Source organism: Chelonoidis abingdonii, chromosome 1 (assembly GCF_003597395.2).
Source record: "Chelonoidis abingdonii isolate Lonesome George chromosome 1, CheloAbing_2.0, whole genome shotgun sequence".
Taxonomy (NCBI): Eukaryota; Metazoa; Chordata; order Testudines; family Testudinidae; genus Chelonoidis; species Chelonoidis abingdonii.
The window spans coordinates 342474918-342494155 of NC_133769.1; the positions used below are offsets into that span (position 1 = coordinate 342474918).

General features: G+C 41.8%; 1 protein-coding gene across 1 annotated transcript in view; it reads right to left on the reverse strand.

Moving 5' to 3' along the window:
- Positions 1-10954: 10954 nt before the first annotated feature.
- Positions 10955-19238, reverse strand: part of ARHGAP42 (Rho GTPase activating protein 42) — a 216456-nt gene continuing 208172 nt past the window's right edge. Inside the window, 2 exon segments of the mRNA XM_032788432.2 lie at positions 10955-14236; positions 14496-14575. Coding sequence (XP_032644323.1) covers positions 14148-14236; positions 14496-14575 — 169 coding nt within the window. The 3' untranslated portion in view covers positions 10955-14147.

Genomic DNA, 19238 nt, shown 5'->3' on the forward strand with positions numbered 1-19238 from the left:
CTTGGTAATCTTGTTTGTTGTTGACCTCCTATCAAAGACTGTGCACTTCATCCCATGCCATACTGTTCCTACCTTAAGGGAGATGGCTCAGTTCTTCCTGGACAATGTCTTCTGCTACCACGAGTTACTGCTGGGCATTGTATCGGACTGGGGTCCCTAGTTCATCTTCCAATCAAAGTCCATTGATATAACAGATCGAAGCTCTAGATGCATGGGCAGAAGCCGGAGGAGACATAGGGGTCTTGATCATGGGTTCTTGGTACAGGAATGTGGTCACAGGACCTTATATAATTCTTGATGTAAGCTTGTGGGTCTGGTCACCAGAAGCTCCTCAAGACCAGATTCCAGGTGTTGAATTGGCCAAAATGGCCCACAAGATTATACTACTAATCATAGTATAGTTTCAATACTTGAAGTCAAGGTTGTCCCTCCAGAATATAAATACAATCTTTGTGATAGAGGAAGCCATTCTACAGTTAGAAATCAATCAAATCAGGCAGCGGAATCATTCAGGGTCAGGTGGATCTGGGTTGCGAACAGGTTGTTGGTGGAACAGGGAGTGGACGGAGGCTGTCAAACTGCTGTTGATCATCCTATTGACAAAGTTGAGATGAGCACTTGAGTACCGTGGCAGAGAGCTCTTCACCAGGTTCAAGATACTTGCTTTCTGGGATAGGGCATCTACCTTCCTGTTTCTTGTCCCCATGTGATGTTACAACAAAGTCAAGAGAAAAAGAGAGACCAGTGGATCTGACATTGTTTAAGGCACCTAGCAGTTCAAACATACTCCAGTTTCTTGTAGCCCATAACGACTTGGACCAGTAACTAGATTTCTTTTAGGAGGTGGCACCACTCCTCCAAAGCCATCTTGATAGTCAGTAACTCCTTGTCTCAAATACTGTAATTTTTTCCACTGGAGTTAGCTTCCACAAAGAGCACAGGGGTGAAGCTGCACACTGAGATACTACTGCACTTCTGGGAAAGAACCTGCACACTGAGATACTACTGCACTTCTGGGAAAGTTTGAGGCGTCAGCATTGATCATAAATGGTTTAGTAGGATCTGGGTGAATCAAGATGGGTGCTGAGGTGAATGCCTTCTTTAGTAGGGTTGATTTGCCTGAGCCTTTGTAGACCAGGCAAATCAACCGTCCTTTTGCAGTAGTGTCATTGATGTAACCAGGCTACAGAATCCTTTATTAAATTATCTCTAGAATTTGGTGAACCCCAGGAATTGTTGCATCCCACATACATCTTTGGGTGAGGCCCAGTCAGAAATTGTGCAGGTCCACAGTGAGTCCCTCAGATGAGAAGCTATCTCAAGATTTTCACTTGTCTTTATCAAACTCACATTTCTCTAGCTTTGCAAAGAGGTAGTTCCAGAAGAGTGTCTCTCTCTCTCTCTCTCTCTCTCTAAGATTGTTCACTTGTGATGATTGCAGAGGTGCTGACTTTTGGAGACAATGAGGATGTTGTCCAGGTAAACAATGACACTCTGGTCTAGTGTGTCCCTATATATGTCATTTATGACATGGTGGAACCTCACCAGGGCATTGTACAACACAAACAGCATGACCAAATACTCAAAGTGGCCACATCTGGTATGGAAGGAGGTCTTCCATTCATTGCCTTCTCGAATCCTCACCAGGTTATAAGCTCCACAGAGGTCCAACTTTGTGAAGACCCTGGCAAGAGCAGAGTCTTTCAAATAGGCTCATTAATAATCAGTAAGGGATACCAGTTTCAGATTGTAATCTTGTTCAGAGATTGGTAGTCCACACACGACTGGAAGGAGCAGTCTTTCTTCACCATGAAGATGTCGAAGAGTAAATGAACAGGTTTACCTTGAGATAGCACTGGAATGCCTGTAGTTCAGGTTCATAGAGGGAGTAAATGTGCCTCAAGGGAACCTCTGATCCCAGCTGGAGATCAATATGGCATTTGTAGCTGTGATGGGGCAGTAGGATGTCAGCTTTCTTTTTGTTGAACATGTCAGCATAGCATTGATATCTATCAAGAATCCCTAGAGCTGTTAAAGAGGTCGTAGTGTGTTGAAGCAGTTAGCTTTAGATTCTCTCTTCATGTATCTGAATTCTTTGGAGGACTGAGTAAGTTGAAAAGGGTTGCTGGTCCTGGATAGGCTCTCAGGAAACAGGATTGTTGGCAAGACAGGGAGTCAAAGTGTATTGGTCCTGACTGCCAGCAGATGTATGGGTCATAGGGAATAAGACAGGGGATTCCAAGGACAACCAGTGAATGCAGTGCATGAATTAGCCCTAACTGGAGGTCTTCTCTGTGGCTTTGTAGCATTGTTACTTTATTACCTCTAAGGGAGCTGTCTGACCGCTACTGATGAAAGGAGTGATTCTTTCACTATGGACTTCAGTAGCTTGGGGGACTGCTTCCTCTGGGTGGGGACACTGTCTGCTTGGGCAAACTTCAGATCCATGAAATTGCCTGAGGGTCCTGATTCCACCAGCACCTGTAGGTTGGTGTTGGGCATTGCAGGGTGCTGGAACCAAAGGGGGAGCTGGAGATGTGTTGGAGGCTGATTGGCCATTACCAGGGTACCCGTGGACAAGTGTTTGAGCAGCCTGCTGGATGGAAGAAGAGTGCCAATTCAACCCATACCCCCGCAACAGGGGGTAGGGATTGGCAATTTCTGACCTGGATACAGCTTGGACATTGGCAAGGCAGCTTGATGCAAAGTGTCCTGGCTCTCTGCAATATAGGCATACGCCCAATGCCTGGTGTCATTTTTTCTTCACGTTGCTGAGGTGAGAAATCACAGACGGTAGCCTTGTCCTAGGGAGGGAGTTTAAATTATGGTGAAGGGCTCCCCATAGTTAAAGTTGCACAACAAATTTCAGTTTTAACGTGAGAGTAAAACCTTTATTTGGTAAAAATATGACATGCCAAAAAGCAAAACATAATTTATAAACTTTGAGCACTATGTGAATATTTCATGGCAGCTTCATGAAAGATGGCTCAAAAAATAAGACTTCAAAACCACAGGCCTTCTGGTGATTTTTCTCACTGGAGTGTCTCACCTTTCTTTGAACCACTTTTGCAAGAAATCTAGACTACTTGGGGCTACAACGTTGAGCCTTATGTATCAGAATAACAGTTATACATTGCCAGTGTTTGTACGCAGAGCATTTTATAACTTTTTAGCCACAATGGAACATTTCTGAAGCAAAAGGCATTAAAAAAAAAACCTGTTGAATTTGACAACATTCCAGGCTCTGGAGGGGAGTATTCAGGCTCTTTCTGTCTGGTTCCCACAAGCCTAATCTCTTTTGCAACTTTTCTTCCAACCTGTCTTTGTCCCAATCCTGGCCTTCCCCACACCCAGCCCCATGTCCCATCCTACATGCCTAGCCAGTTCTCCTCTCTACTCCTTAGGTTTTTGACACCACACCCAGTCTCCTTCCCCAGCCAGTTATAATCTCACTCTCTGGGCTCCCCAGTCAAGTCCCCATGCCCCTAATTCCTTGTCCACTCTCTCTCTCCCCAACTCCAGTGTCCATTTGCTCTCTCTTCTCCCTCGACTTGCCTGGCTAGTCCTAGTTTTCTTCTCACACCTTGGCTCCTTGTCAGATCTGTCTCACCACCCCTCACAGGTTCCCAGTCTCTTTGTCTAACCACTCCTAGTCTCCCTGGCTTTGTCTCCTTGCTCAGACAGTCCCAGTCTCCCACTTCACCCTACCCCCAATCCTCACTCCCAGTTTCTTTCCACCATCCCTATCAGTCTCCTGTTCCAGTCTCCTGACCTCCAGGCCCATTATTCCAATCCACTCTACCCACCCCAACCTGGCCTAGGTTCCATGTTCCATTCAGGTGTCTTCTTTTTCTTCACATTCTGTGGCCCCAGGATGGTGAGCAGTGGGAACCCAGGAAAGACAGTGTCCCTGCTCTTAGGTCTGGCAGTGAATCTCACTCAGACTGCAGCAGCAATTGCAGGGCAAGTCCTGCTTGCTCCACTTCTAGTGCAGACAGGATTTTTGGAGATTGTAGCTGTTAAGCTTCAGTAAGTCTGTACTGAGCATGTGCCAAATGAGATTTTTTTTCAAAGGCTTATAACTTGGCCAAACTTTGATGAATGTTCACCAGAATGGCAAAAGGCACATCTCTGACATGAAGGGCTCTCTCTGCCCCTCTCCCCCAACAAATTTCAAGTTCTTGCACCAAAGTATTAACATGCTAGACTAAAAGCAAACATTGCTAGATTTTTTTTAACATGACAAAACAACCTATTTTCCCCTTGCTTTGTTTTTCAAAATGGCTAAACTGTTCTGGCTGAAACTTTCCATAAAAATATCAGCCCGAGACCAGCATTCATCATGGAAAACTTTATCCTCATTAAACTTTGCAAGTTATAAGCAACTGAAAACAGAGTCTTGTGATACAAAGCGTTGGACATCCTTAATAATAGATGGTGCCACCAGCCCCACCTATAATAGCTTATAAAAAGCCCCTTGGAGACTTATGAAGTGCACACATCCATTTTGTCCGGGTTTCCTAGGACAGGAATAAGATTTTCCTTTGTATGCTCGTCTGGGAAGTAGTTCTTCATGAGGGTTGCCATCACAGAGGCAAGTGACAGAGGGGTAGCCGTGTTAGTCTGGATCTGTAAAAGCAGCAGAGTCCTATGTCACCTTATAGACTAACAGACGTATTGGAGCATGAGCTTTCATGGATGAATACCCAGTTTGTTGGATGCAGCTGACAAAGTGGCTATTCACCCACGAAAGCTCATGCTCCAATATGTCTGTTAGTCTATAAGGTGCCACAGGACTCTTTGCTGCTTTTACTGAGGCAAGTGAGAAAGGCTCAATGTACGTTGCTCGAGCTGGACTCGAACAAAACCCCAGATCAAAATCTAATGACCCTTCTGTTGGGGTCAACTTTGAGGACTGAACCCAGACCTTCTGGAGCTAAAAGCATAAGCCTCTAATTAAAGGACCAGCTGCATTAGCCCAACGGCAATAGCAGACTTATAAACCATTATGTAATATATAGCTGCTGGAAGAGGACTAAGACACATACTGCACTGGTGTGGGTATGCAAACAGCCCTGATCACTGTAGGGAATGATAATCAAGAGCATTAAGGTCCAAGCTCAAAAAGCTAGTTATACTTGTGTGGCTGTAAATGCATTCCTTAGCATAGATGGACCTCCTGCTCCCTCATCTGTTAAATGGGGATAGTACTTCCTCTCATGGGGGGTTGAGTGGGTTAGTTCATTGAGGTTTTTCAGATCTCTGACTCTAGTAGAGCAAACTAATAGAATCACTATCCTCGTTGGAAAATGCTGATTCAATGGAATTGACAAGTTCCACAAGACTGTGTCATTTCCATTGAAACTTTAGTCAGAAACCAGGCAAGCAGGGACAGACCAACATATCTGGTTTCCTATCAGTTCTCCTGCCCACTTACCTGGCTCCTCAGCAGCTGTGGAGCTTGGCTCCTGGAGTTCCCTGGCTTCTCAGGAGCCTGCCTGGTGGGCTGCTGTGGAACCTGGGCTTCCAGGCTGCTTGCTGGGCAAGCGACCAGGCAGCCTGGTAGCTGGGATGGAAATTTTCAAAAAATTTTGTTTAAAATGTCCCTGCTGTGCAAAACTTCACACTGCCAACTGTTTGTTCCAATTCAGAGCAAAATTTTTCTTCAGAAATACAAAATTTTCCAAGGGAGAGAAATTCTGGTTGCTGCACAGTTCTAATTGTCATTTTATCACTGAAAATGGGACGTGCTGCCACCAATTGCAAAAGAGTCATAGGTGCTGATTCCATGGGTGCTCTGGGGCTGGAGTATCCACGTGAAAAAAATGGTGGGTGCTGCAGCCCTGCCGATCAGCACTGCCCCCACCCCCCAGTACCACCTGCTCACCACAGATCAGCTGTTCTGCGGCATGCAAGAGGTGCTGGGGGGGAGGGCGAGGAGCAAGGGTGCACTTGGGGGAGGGGGAAGAATGAGTCAAGAAGAGGCAGAGTGGGGGCAGGAAGAGGTGGGAAAGGGGTGGGGAATGGGGCACAGCAGCGGCCAAGCACCCCCAGGCACAGCAGAAAGTTGGCGCCTCTGAAGAGAGTAATTCATGGCTATTATGTAGCAGAGCAGAAGCCTGCCAAACGTACAGAACAAATGCATTTGACTTGATTTCTTGGATAAGTTTTCTGATTTATTACAGTGTTTTTCAGATGCAAATATAAATATATATCTTCAGCCAACCAATCTCTTCTGTTCTTTAATTCTGTCAAACAAAAGGTGCTGAAGGTAAAAAAAAAAACAAAACAAAAAACCCCACAGTATTTCCCTGTTGCAAAGACAGACAGACTAACTCCTTGTAAAGGAGTACGGTTAGGAAAATGAAACTTCAGCTGACTGTGTTTTCAATTAAATCATTACAGGATGAGACAGGCACTTCTTGTAGCTTTAGAAGTAAACAAAGACTGAAGATTTATGTAAGCTGTGCCCTGCTGATTTCTATATTGGGTGTGCATTTATTTGACTTTGTGATTTATTTCTTGAAGTTCATGTTTAGTTTGGTATGCAGAAAAAAGATATGGGATCTGCCTTTACTGTATGCTGGATCCACAGTATGTGAAAGGACTGAAGGATTGTGTAAGAATCTCATTTTGGTTACAAAGGGGCTCTAAGGGCATGTCTACACTGCAGGTAAAAACTTGTGACTGGCCCATGCCAGCAGACTCGGGCTTTTGGGGCTCAGGCTATGAGGCTGTTTAATTGCTGCGTCAACTTCTGAGCTTAGGCTGGAGCCCAGGCTGTAGGACCCTATGAGATGGGAGGGTCCAAGAGGAACCTGCCTGAGCCTGGACCTCTACACTGCAATAAAACAGCCCCACAGCCCAAGCCCTGCGAGCCAACTGGAAAAGGGTAGCCACTGCAGTGCTGTGTAAACATAGCCTAATAGACTATCCTCTGGCAGGATTGGTTTTACTGCAAATCATCCTTCACTGACAGGAATCTAGTCTAACCTGCAGTATCTCAAATGATTACAACTTTTTTTGCCTACATATTATCATCCTATTGTCCATGTCTTCTTAACCTATTTCTCCACAGAGTTTTGATCTATTACATCTTTGTTTTCTACAGCTGAGAATTGTATCATCTCATGCAGTTTTGTAACATCTCAATCATTTGTACTCTAGACTCACCATGTCCAATTCTCGGATCTTATCTAAACTTTGCAATATTTTTGTTGCTCTCCTCTGAGGTCTTTGTGACCAATGTGACCAAATGAGACCTAACAAGGGTCCTGAACTTCAGTTTACCTTCCCCACTTATTTTACATTGGATAGTGCCTTTTTGTGAGATCCTAGTAACATGGTTAACTCACACATTATGTTATATCATCTGCCATACCCACCAGCTCCTGCTCTGTGGTAATATTGTCTAGAAAATATCCCTCGTGAGCACGCCAACAGCCCTGACAAAGGGATTTGGAGAATCTCCTTGCAACACATATTTGTGATGTACTTCATGATATACAATCACTTGCTTAATTTACTTCTCATTGTGGGAGAATCCTTCATTTCTGGGATTTGAAGAGGGACCTGATAGTAGCAACTTCACTAGTTTTCATTATAAATACCTGTTTTGGTATTTTATCAAAGTGTCTTTTCACAGAGATGAGACATTGGAGCCCAATTCTCCTCTCAGTTACACTGGTATAAATCAGGAGTAATTCTGCTGAGATCAGTACCAGCGGTTCATCAGAGCACAGATTCTCTCTGCTCTTCTTTCCTCAACCTCAACTCAGTCCCCATTTCTACTGTTTTTCTTCCACCTACATTCACTCTCCCCTGCTAATGCCTCTCCACTGTTGGGCAGGCAAGAGAAAAGGTGTTAATTTAGGGGCTATTACCACCATCAATTCACACTCCAAATTCCCAGTGATCTTAGTCAGTGCAAAGATGGCATCAAAACCAAATATCCTTGTGGAGATTTTGAGGAGTGTGAGCCCCAAAGTAGTTACAGCACCTTGCTCATCTACAGGAACTTCAGCCTATACTATGTCACCAAACACCTACCTGCCTATAATTAATAGGGATGAATAGGAATAATAAATTGAATAAAATAATGGGCTGAATGGGAATTCAAATGTAAAAATAATAGCGAAAAAAAAGTGTAGTCAGGCTTTTTATTTTTAAAAATATTTCTTAAATTCATGAAATAAAGTGTAAAGTACAGCACAGATACTGTAGCAAGTCAGTTTATGAATAACATGCCAGTTATTTACATGTATATATGTACAGAGTGCAGATAATTACTGAAACCACACTACAAAACAAATCAAAAGTTCAATATGATAATTTACTAGTAGTAACCTTTAAAATATATTTTATTTTCTCATGTTATTGATTGCATATAAATTCCTGGTATTAAAATACAGTATAATATATAAGACTTCTATAAACTCTAGTACCGCCAAAATAATCATAAATATCATTCAGAATTGAAATCACAAATGTATGATCTGCCTAAACAACCTTATATTTGTTGCCATCCAAACTCACTGAGCATTCGGAAATCCTGACCACCAGTGCCAGAAGATTAACGCTGATTCCCAACACAAGCTTTGCAGGAAGCGCAGATACAGAAGATCTTTCAAATAATGTATCCAAGGAGGAAAGCACCATTTCAAACAACAAAGACAGTCAAATAATCTATGAAATGCTGCCACATACAGGAGAACAAATACTATGTTCTTACCTTCAAGGGCTGGAAGGCAAAATCACAGCAACAGCTGCCTGGATAAGGAGGACCCAACCTATTTTGATTATCCTGCTTAATAGCTTGGTCAACACTCTCAGTTTTGTGTGGGCAATGCCTGAAGGGGTATTACAGCAGCAGTCACCAGGGCTGTGTGATCTGGAGGAAAATGACAATGCACTGTGTTTAATCCCTGGTGGGTGGGGTGATTTATGGGGGATCCTTTACTAGAGAAAACAAATTTTAGAAACTTTAACGATAATATTGGGCCATATCACATCCTCCACTTTTTGGCAGAATACCTACTGATTTCAATGGGCAGTTCCTTTTAAATACCGAGGGGCAGATCCTCAGCTGATGTAAATTGTCAGAGCTCCATCTTTGATGTCATTGAACTATGACAATATACACCAGCTGAGGAGTTGCCTTATGATTATATGATATGGCCTTTGATTAGGAGAGTCATCTTCTTGTCACTTACCCAAGAAGTGCATGATTTGGTGGTCTAACAGGAAACATTCAGACTAATGTACTTTTTTTGATCTCACTATTTATTCTGATGCAATATTAGTAAGTAGAATATAAAACAGGGCCCAGTGCACAAGTATACAAATTACTGCTGTGTTATAATGCTTTTTTGCTGTTGTAATTACTCTGCTCTGCACAGCTTAAATTTTACTTTCACCCTTGCTAAGGTTCCCTTCCTAAAGGGGGGGAACCCAATTCCAATTACAGACAACGAATAGAGAGTATCAAGGGGAAATGTAATAAGATTGGTAAGTTACTTATTACTGTCAGGAATGAGGTCTGGTGAGCAATTCTGTGCATCATCTTCTCCAGAAATAGTTCAACAATATACTTGTAGGTTAGTTACATTAAAACAGCACTAGGGAGAATGGAAAAATTTCTCAGGACACAAAACTATAGTTTAATTTAAAAGCCATCTCACATAGTATTCAAAATTCCAAAATGTGGCAAGAATCTTTTAACACTGAACTTGTAGAAATGATACTGAAAAATCATTTTTCATTCTGATCAAATTATTAAAACACCTTGGATATAAGATACTAACATACCATACATATTTATCATACAATATAACAATCTTTCAGCTGATTAATTTGAGTCAGTATGTTAGACTGCAATAAGTACCAAATGACTTAACAATTAAAACACACAGTTAATTATATAAACTGTATAAACGGACATGTTTTTCACATGACATTAACATCAGTCAGAATATGCTATCAAATGTGAGTTTTACAACTTTGCAAACAGTGGTTGCCTTGACTAGATTGCTACATCGTTATTGCCAGGGTAATACAGATCTACCACACACTTCTTGTGCTTGCAGAGTGAATCCAGGGCTGTTCTTAAACAATAATACAGGGACATAATCAATTTTTTTTAATTAACCAATTTCCTGATAGAACAGTCTTCAAATACTGTGTTTAAAAAAAATCCTTGAAACAAAAAGGAAAAAATAATAATAAAAATAATTAAAAAACCCAAGCCCTAAAACACCTTGAGCAGTTTTCTGCTCCTCTGTTTCGGGAAGAAGTAGGAGCACCACTACCAAAGAAGCTCAGGCTCAACGCTCTCCTCCATTCCTGTCTCTCTAGGCACACTGCTTCCTCATGTCTCTTCAGTTCCAGTTTTGCTGCTGTTGCTACTGATGAACACCTTTTTGCAAAGCCTGGGGCTATGTGTGCACCACCAACACAGCAAAGAAACTGACCGCACATTTAAAATGATATGCAGGATGCAGAGAGGCTGATTCACAGATTCCTAGGTACCCCATGTCTATTTACTATACACTACTGAGGAAGAGATGAAGGCTCACATAGTACATTGGGCTAAAAGGGGAAAAATAGATCTTCCTCTCTCCCTGTCAAAGTTCCACAACTGATAACTTTCTCCAAAGGGCTGTAAGGAATTGATCATCTCCATGGGATTCAAGAGGAGATGCACAAAAAGGGCCAGATTATGGGGGAAAGATAGCTCAAACAAGCATTTTGCCCCCACTCATTGTGCCCTTGTACAGAGGCCAGACAGCATGTCATAGAATACCAGGGTTGGAAGGGATCTCAGGAGGTCATCTAGTCCAACCCTCTGCTCAAAGCAGGACCAATCCCCAGACAGATTTTTACCCCAGTTCTCTAAAATGGCCCCCTCAAGGATTGAACTCACAACCCTGGGTTTAGCAGGCCACTCCTCAAACCACTGAGCTATCCCTCCCCTCCATGCTAGGGTCACTGGCTGTCCTAGTCTCCTGAGCAGGGTCCTACCTCCCTTTCCACTAACAAACCCCAGGAGCACAGATATCACCTCTCCCTGGAATGGTAAGAAGACACAACCCCCTGGTTATCCCACCACCATAGGATGGAGCCTACAAGCACAGTCAAAGCGTAGGCAGCCAACAGTATGTTACACAGCATGATATAAGATAAGTTGAAATTTCAGAGGTTAATTACATAGGGAAGTCTCAGAGCTCTGACTCAGGGGAAGTGTCCACTGAAGTCAACATGAATTTTGCCTGACTTAAAAGCTACAAGCTTTGACCTGCTGAGGAGCCTTCTTCGTACTTTATTTCAGTGCTGAACACAGATACGTCAGCAGGATATTTGCCTCTACTGTCCAACAGGGCCAGCTTTGGAATTATCCTTCACAACAACCTACCAAGGAAACACTCTTAATGACACTTATCACTTGCTGATAGTGAACTGGGTGAGAATGAAACTCTTGATAGCGAAGTAGAATGAACAGTCCAAATTATTGTGGGTCACTGAATTACTGTAGTCATCGATCCCATGGTCTGGCCTCCAGTGCCTGGTTCCAACCTGCCCCCTACTCGCCTGCTTGAAGCTGGTGGGAAGCTTCCATCTGTGTCATGCAAAGGATTCCAAGAGCCCCTCACCCCCCATGCTGAGCTCCATTTGCCACGAACCTGAATTTCAAGAATAAAATTACTGTCAAGAAATGACTCACTGTAAGCAACTCCCACTGTGTTGTCCAGGAAGCAGGTACAGAAGCTGTTAGAGATACACTACTTTTGAAAGACTGCGTATATTGGCTATAGATAGCCTACTAAGACTTCCAGGGAAAGCGTCAGAAAATTTGGCAGTGTTTACTAGCTTGGTAAGGTTTTAAGCCCTGGGAAAAGCTCCTATTTAACCCATTAAGAAAGCAGCACCCGCTATTTTGGTAAATAAAGGGTTAATATACTTAATGGAGCTGTTGGAAAAAACGCTGAGAAAAACGTTTTGTTGTTTGTCAAAATCAAAATGTTGCATGGAGATAGTTTTATTTCAACAAAAGGCTGAGGAAACCTGCCTGGTGAGCTGCTGTGAACCCTGGGCTTCCAAGGGCTGTGGATCCAGAACATCCTGCCAGGCGTGCTGTCTCAGAGTTGGGGACCCCTGGGTTTCCAGGGTCTGCAGCTCCAGGGCAGGCCACCAGGCAGAGTGCCCTGGAGCCGAGGCACCATGCCAATTTGCAGAAAACTTCAAAATGTGAGGCTTTCATTCGGAAGCGGAACAAAACCTAATTTAGAAATATCTAAATCTTTGGCACAATGGAATTACCTTGCCCTGCTCACCTGTAATATTTAATACGGTTACTGGAGAAAGAGCTAACATGTTGGAGAGTCTGTATGAGAGGCAGTTCTTCCTGTAGCACTAACAGCAATGAGCTCAGCTGCTAATGTGTTAATGTAGCGCTGAAATGATTTTGCTTTGAATAGTACATGCTGACTGGACATGAAGCTACTGCAGTTTTCCTGGAGCAGTTCAATAAAGAGCTATGCCCTGATTGAGCCAGTGGCTTAAGCACATGTGTGATTCTGTTGACATCAACATAGGTTTTTGAGGTCACGGTTTACTGACTCCCCAGAATGGATTCACCAAGTTAGCAGCTCTGTTGATTAACTAATTGGGGATGTCCAAATTCAAGGGGAGTTTTGCCAATAAGGCCTTCAGGACTTGACTCTATGGTTGTTCTTTCAGCAAGCAGCATGTCTGCCTTGGACATATGCTTTGCTTACTGTTTACTCTCTTGCTTTTCTGATTTCTGTTCCTTGTTCTCTTTGTAAAGGATTGTTATTCTGTGATAAAGTGCCAGTGCCCTCACTGTTTATTACAGCCTTTTATTAATACAAACCATTGTACTTTGATGGGAAAACTCACACAAAATTTAATGTCAGCCGTTAGAAAATGACTGCCTTTTAGTTTCAGCTGAAGTAATTAATGGTTATTTGGAAATATCTATACCAAGCAGTTTTATCATCATGTTTTGGAATTGTTGTCTAATAATTCAGTGAAATTCTGAGGAAACTGTATTTCAAACTAAACAAAAAAGATTATCTAATGTCAGATCCTTTTTACATCTAAAAGGAGCCGTTAGAAATCATAGCTTATAAAATTAGACACTTCATAGGTCATTTGTCTTGTATGCAGTGGAAAATCTGAAAAACAATTTGGGTGTCTTAATGGCATTGTGGGACTCTGCTATGTTTTCTTTCAGGTTTTAGATTTATTTTCATTCTTTGTTGCTAACCTCACACATTTCCCCATCATTTTACTTTCAGTACTTCTTTGTTTGGTATGGCTGTGTTTTTGAGACAAGCCGAGAATGTCTTAGGGAAGATGGATGCTAGAAATATAATTTATTATTAATATTAATTATATTGATAAAACAAACTGATGAAAGCAAGGAGGAAATAAGATAAATCTGTACAATATTTGAATTAAATGTTGATTTTAAAAAGTCACATTTTGAAAGAGCACCTACTGCTTAATCAGTGTACAATCTAATTTGCTTATCAGTTATATAAATTACATACATTACTGCATCTGTATATTGTGCTCTCGTTGCATAATAAGAGATTCAAAACTCTTCTTTTATGGCAGATTAACTTCTTCCATGAAATGACTGGGACCAGTCTCAGAATCAAGTTTTCTAATGCAGAAGACAGATCATAGAAATATATCTTGCTTTATGAACAAATATATAATTTTTTACATGTAAAACAATATAATTGTAAGAATTGGCAGAGTGCATTGCTTGTGAATTTCACGCTGATTGAGCAATATCTCAGGTCTGACATGTTCTGCAGCTAATTTTCTGATTTTATTGCTCAAATGTTCCTTATCCATAAAAGAAGTATGCAACATGCTTGCGTTACAAACAATGGAAGTTATTGAAACAGAGTACCATCTGCAGTACAAAAAACTGTTAACTATTTCATTATATCCTGTTCTATTTATAGGGAGCTACCTAATTTGCCCTTGCAGAATTTGAAGAAAATCTACCACTCTCTGCTAACGGGCTGATCCCCACATCTGTGTCAGATAAAATCATAGTGCTTATTATTTGTTACCATGGATACCATGAAGATACTGCTGTCCACTAAAGATTACTAGAGGAAGACAACATAATTCTCTGGAACTAGTCCTGTTTTGCCTTCATAAGTTGCTTTTAACCAGCCTGGTTCCACTGATGGGTACACTGCAGAAAAATAATAATCAAAAATAAAAAAAAAATTATATATAAAATTTTATATATAAAATCTGTTATAGTTAAATGTAATCCTTATCCCAGGTAACTATATGTTTGATTTGAAAAGATAAACATCATTATAAAAGATCAACATCAGACTGATAGAGACATTAAAATTAAATTTGAAGTGAAAATCTCTTGACTTATCTCACAGATGCAGTTATGTTTAAATATTGTGTGTAAAGGAAGACTATCTAATACATCTTACCATTTGAAAATATCGCCCCCTGTGGGAAGGAGAGCTCATGACTGTGCTCAGCTTTACAGGAATACATGGCTTTGGCTTGGCTGAAAGATCAAAATATGTTTGTTAGAAACAGGAAAAGGGGGAAAAAATGAATTAAAATATCTGAGAAGCAGAGTGGTCTAATGAGCACTGAACTGGGAACTGAGGAATCCTGACAGAGTTCTAGAGAAAAGTCAGGAATCTATCTAGACTAACTCCAGCTCTGCACATGATTTTCTGTAAGGCCTTGGGAAAGTCATGTCATTTCTTTGTACCTCATTTTTCCCAACTCTAAAAGTAGAGATATAAACATTTATGGGCATCATAATAAATCAGATATAGATATAAAGATAGAGATATATCAGATAGAGATATAAATCATTTATGGGCACCAACTGCAGTTGGTGATGAAACTGGAGATTATCGGTAGCACTTTCTTCCCAATCAGAACGTTAACTCAATGATCTAATATACCACCTGTGGTAGATTTTAATTTTTCAGCATAATTCCCCCCAACTTTCCTCCCATGAAATGAAATTAGTGAACTCAAACGGTTATATTAAGGTGGACACAATTTACACATTAAGGACCTCTCTGCTCCACCCTGTGTGCCAGGGCTGCTGTGCAGATTGATGTAGAAGGATGGTTCAGCCATTCCCCTGCCTCCTCCACACCCACTTTTGGAGCTCCAAGCACCCCTGTAGGAATTAGGAAGGAAGGAACCCTTCCCCAATAGGGGTTCCAGAGAGAGTTTAATAGATGGGTGCTGAAGTTGTGGTGGAAATCTGAGTTTAAGCCGTCTGTCCAGAGGATGAAAATATTCTCAGTGTATCTCAGGTATATCATTGGTTTCACGATGCATTTGTCCAGAAATTCTTCTTCAAGGTGGTCCATGAAGAGGCTGGCATATTGCAGAGCTGTTCTAGTACCCACAGCTGTTCCCATGGCTTGGACAAACTGTTTGTTGTTGAATTTAAAATTGTTATGGGTGAGGATGAAATGGATGAATTTGGTAAATGAGTTCAGGATGGATATCTGAGGACTGTCCACTGTCTTATAAATATATGAGGCAGGATGCTATGCTGTCATTGTGAGGGACATTGGTGTATAGGGAAGTGACATCCATGGTAGCGAGGCTGGTGTTTGGAGGGAGGTTGCTAATGCAGTGGAGTTTCTGGAAGGAGTTGGTTGCGTCTTGGAGGAAGCTGGCCCTTTGTGTGGTGAGTGGTTTGAGAATGGCTTTTATAAGTCCTGATATTCCTTCATGGCACTCTTACTCTCTGGAACACTCCCACACTAAGCATCAACTTCCTGGACATGACAATCAGCTTCAATAATGGAACCCCAAAGACAACTATATAGAAGAAACCAATGGATCGGCACACCTACCTTCATAGATCCAGTAACCACCACGAAAACATCAAGAAATCTATTATCTACAGCCAGGCACTCAGATATTACAGAGTGTGCTCAGAGGACAAAGTCTAGGATATATATCTTAACACACTCAAAATTGTCTTTACCACACAAGGACACTCCAACAGAGAAGTAGACTGCATCATGAAATAGGACATCCAAATACTCCAGGAGAACCTGCTTCAATACAGAAATGGAACCCCCCTTCCAACCACACACCCCTAGTTGTTGCCTACCATCCCACACTGGAACCCATGTGGGGTATCATCAACCAACCACAACCCACAGTCAGTGAGGACCCTGTACTGAAAGAAATCTTTGCTGAACCTCCTCTTCTGGTCTTCAAACAACCCCATAACTTTTCTAAGATCATCATCAGAAGCAAGCTCCCCACTGACCAGGACACACCCACTAAAGCAGCACCAAACCCTGCCAGAACAACAGATGCAAAACCTGCAGAAATATCTCCACTGCTACACCCCCCACGACACACCTTTCAAGATCCATGGATCCTGCACATTCTATCACAACATGTGGTGTACCTTACACTGTGCTCTAAATTCCCTAATAACAACTATGTGGGTGAAACCAGACAATAACTACGCTCTTGAATGAACTTACAAAGGAAATGATAAAAGACAAAAACTCCCTATCACCTGTGGGTGAACACTTTTCATAAAGCAATCACTCTATATCTGACATATCAATCCTCTTTCCCAAAGGAAATCCACCCAACACTCAAAAGACAAGGCTGGAAGCTTAAATTTATAACTGCTACACACTAAAAATCATGGACTGGACAGAGACACTGGAGTTTTGACTTATTACAACAATCTGTAGCCCACTAACCCCCTTCTTTTTGTCCTATGATTGCAGAGATGTTAACAGGCCTCTCTAACTTGAATGTCCCCTAGAATATCTGCTAACTACTTATGCTAAACAATCCGTTCCACCCTGCACCCTGCATTTAGTTGTGAGGCTCGGAGTACCTTTCACAGACCTGAAGAAGAGCTTTGTGTGGCTCAAAAGCTCGTCTCTCGCACAAATAGAAGTTGATCCAATAAAAAATATTGCCTCACCCACCCGATCTCTAATAAACTCCAGTCAGCACAGACCTAGATTTTCACAAAGCTCATACTTCAATTTTTGGGTATCCTCTTCAAGGCACCTTAAAGGGGCCTTATTTTTAGCACTTTTTGATAATCAGGCCCTTTTAAGGGGTCTTAAGTTTGACACCCAATAGCACTAGACACTTTTGAAAACCTTGACCATAGCCCCTTTTGTGTGGGTGGTGGTGGTGGTGGTGGTAAGGAGGATAGCACACCACTCCAGATATCTCTGCCTCTCATTTCTAGCAGGGAAGAGAAACCCTGAACTCAATCCCAAAACAAATAGATTGTGCCTCCTGTTGATGTATTTGTATTCTAGCAGCACCTACTGGAGCCAACTTTGATTGGTTCTTCTAGTTTTGTAGGCACTGTACAAACACATAGTGAGAGATCATAAGCCTTCAGGGCAGGGACTATCTAAACAGACAAGACAAACAAGGAAGTTTTGTTACTCCCTCTTACAGCTGGGGAACTGATGCAAAGAGAGATCTGATAGTTTGTCTAAGATCACACAGGAAGTCCGGGACCTGTCTGGGACTGAACTCTTATCTACAGAGTCCCAGTGAGGTGCCCTAACCACAAGCCCTCCTCTTTAATTTGATATGATAAAGAGCTCTATAAACATATATGATAAGTATGCTGCCATGTTCATAGTTCTTCCACAAAATATCTATTTCCCATATCACTTAACCATAAAACTATACATAATACAAACATGAGACCAAAAACCAGATAATCCAAGGTATCCTGTACTGAATGTAATAAACCACAGAGATGATTATAAATACATGGCTAATATGCAATACCCTCAATATTCGGTAAGGTTGTCAACCACTACACTCAGGCTGTGTTCTAAACCAAGGTTAGGAGTTCAAATGCTACAGTGAGGAGAGGAAACTAAGAACACAGAGAGAAGAAATGGTAATGTGTGTGGAGTGTGTGTTGTATGGAGAAATAAGCTATTTAGCTTTCCTGGAGTCAGAATATGTTGATTTTTATTGTAGCGTTAAAATGAGATACATGGAATAAATACAATTCTTTCTCTCTCTGGCACTTCCTTATGTTTAGTGAAATGTACCAATTTCAGCTGAATGGAGGGATGTTTATCTCCAAAAATGAAATAAATTTGAGAAAAAATAGGGTGTCGGTCTTGCATTTCCAATTAAGAGAGAGTTTGTAGGGACCTGAGTGTCAAGTCATGCACCTATAAAACAAGTGAATGAAATGTAGTGATTAATTGACTGCACAGTCATATAAATGCACTCAAGTGTGAGCAAGTTTGGTTGAATTAAGAGTTTCTTCAAGTGATCTTCTCATTACCTTAATTTGTTGTTATTATCCTTGACATACAGAATAATTATGCCCCACTGACGGCGTGTACAAATAAAACAGTGTGTGTGTAATAGCACAGGGATAGGCCTAATCTAGGAATATATTTACATGATTTTTTGACTAATTTTCAGGCTCCTGATTAATCCCTCAATCTCCATCACATTTTGTGATTATTACGATATCATTTTCCTGTGATGGTACTGTCCAGCTGCAAGTGTTACCAAGCTTTCACAACTCAAGGTAATCTTATTGTGTGCAACTGCGCAGATGGACATTCTCTCTTGTGGTGGTAATGCTTTCTTTCAACTATGTTGTCAGTCGAAGAGGGTGTGAAAATAGCACTATCATCTATAGCGAGGCTCTTCAAAGGACTAACATTATTTTGAAGAAAAGAGTTACTCATGCTGTTCAGTGCATAGAAGAGTTAGATAATGGCACCTACCTCTCCTAAGAGCTCACTTTCCTTAACTTAAGTTGATCAGGTTACCTAGCGGAGAATACATTTGTCTTCCCCTCATAGGGTGGCAGGCCCCAGTAAAGCAAGTAGGTCAGCTCCCCTGTGCCAGAGCAGGTGCTTCCATTTAGCCAATGAAGAGGGCACGACAGCAGCTGGGAGAAAAGATCAGGGAGAGAGCCGGTGACAGAAAGTCCCAGTGAGTCACAGCAGGCTGGTTCAGTCAGGAAGGGCAGGTGGGCACTGGCAAAGACCAGGGGTCTGGAATGGTCCTAGAGGGAAGCATAAGGGTGGTTCCTGGGGACAGGTTGAAGGCAGAGGAGTAGCAAGAGGAGCTTTCTGGTTGGCGTCTCCAAGATAAAAACCAGGGCCAGAGGACCAGAGAGGGCTGAAGGAGGGAGCTGCCTCCTGGCT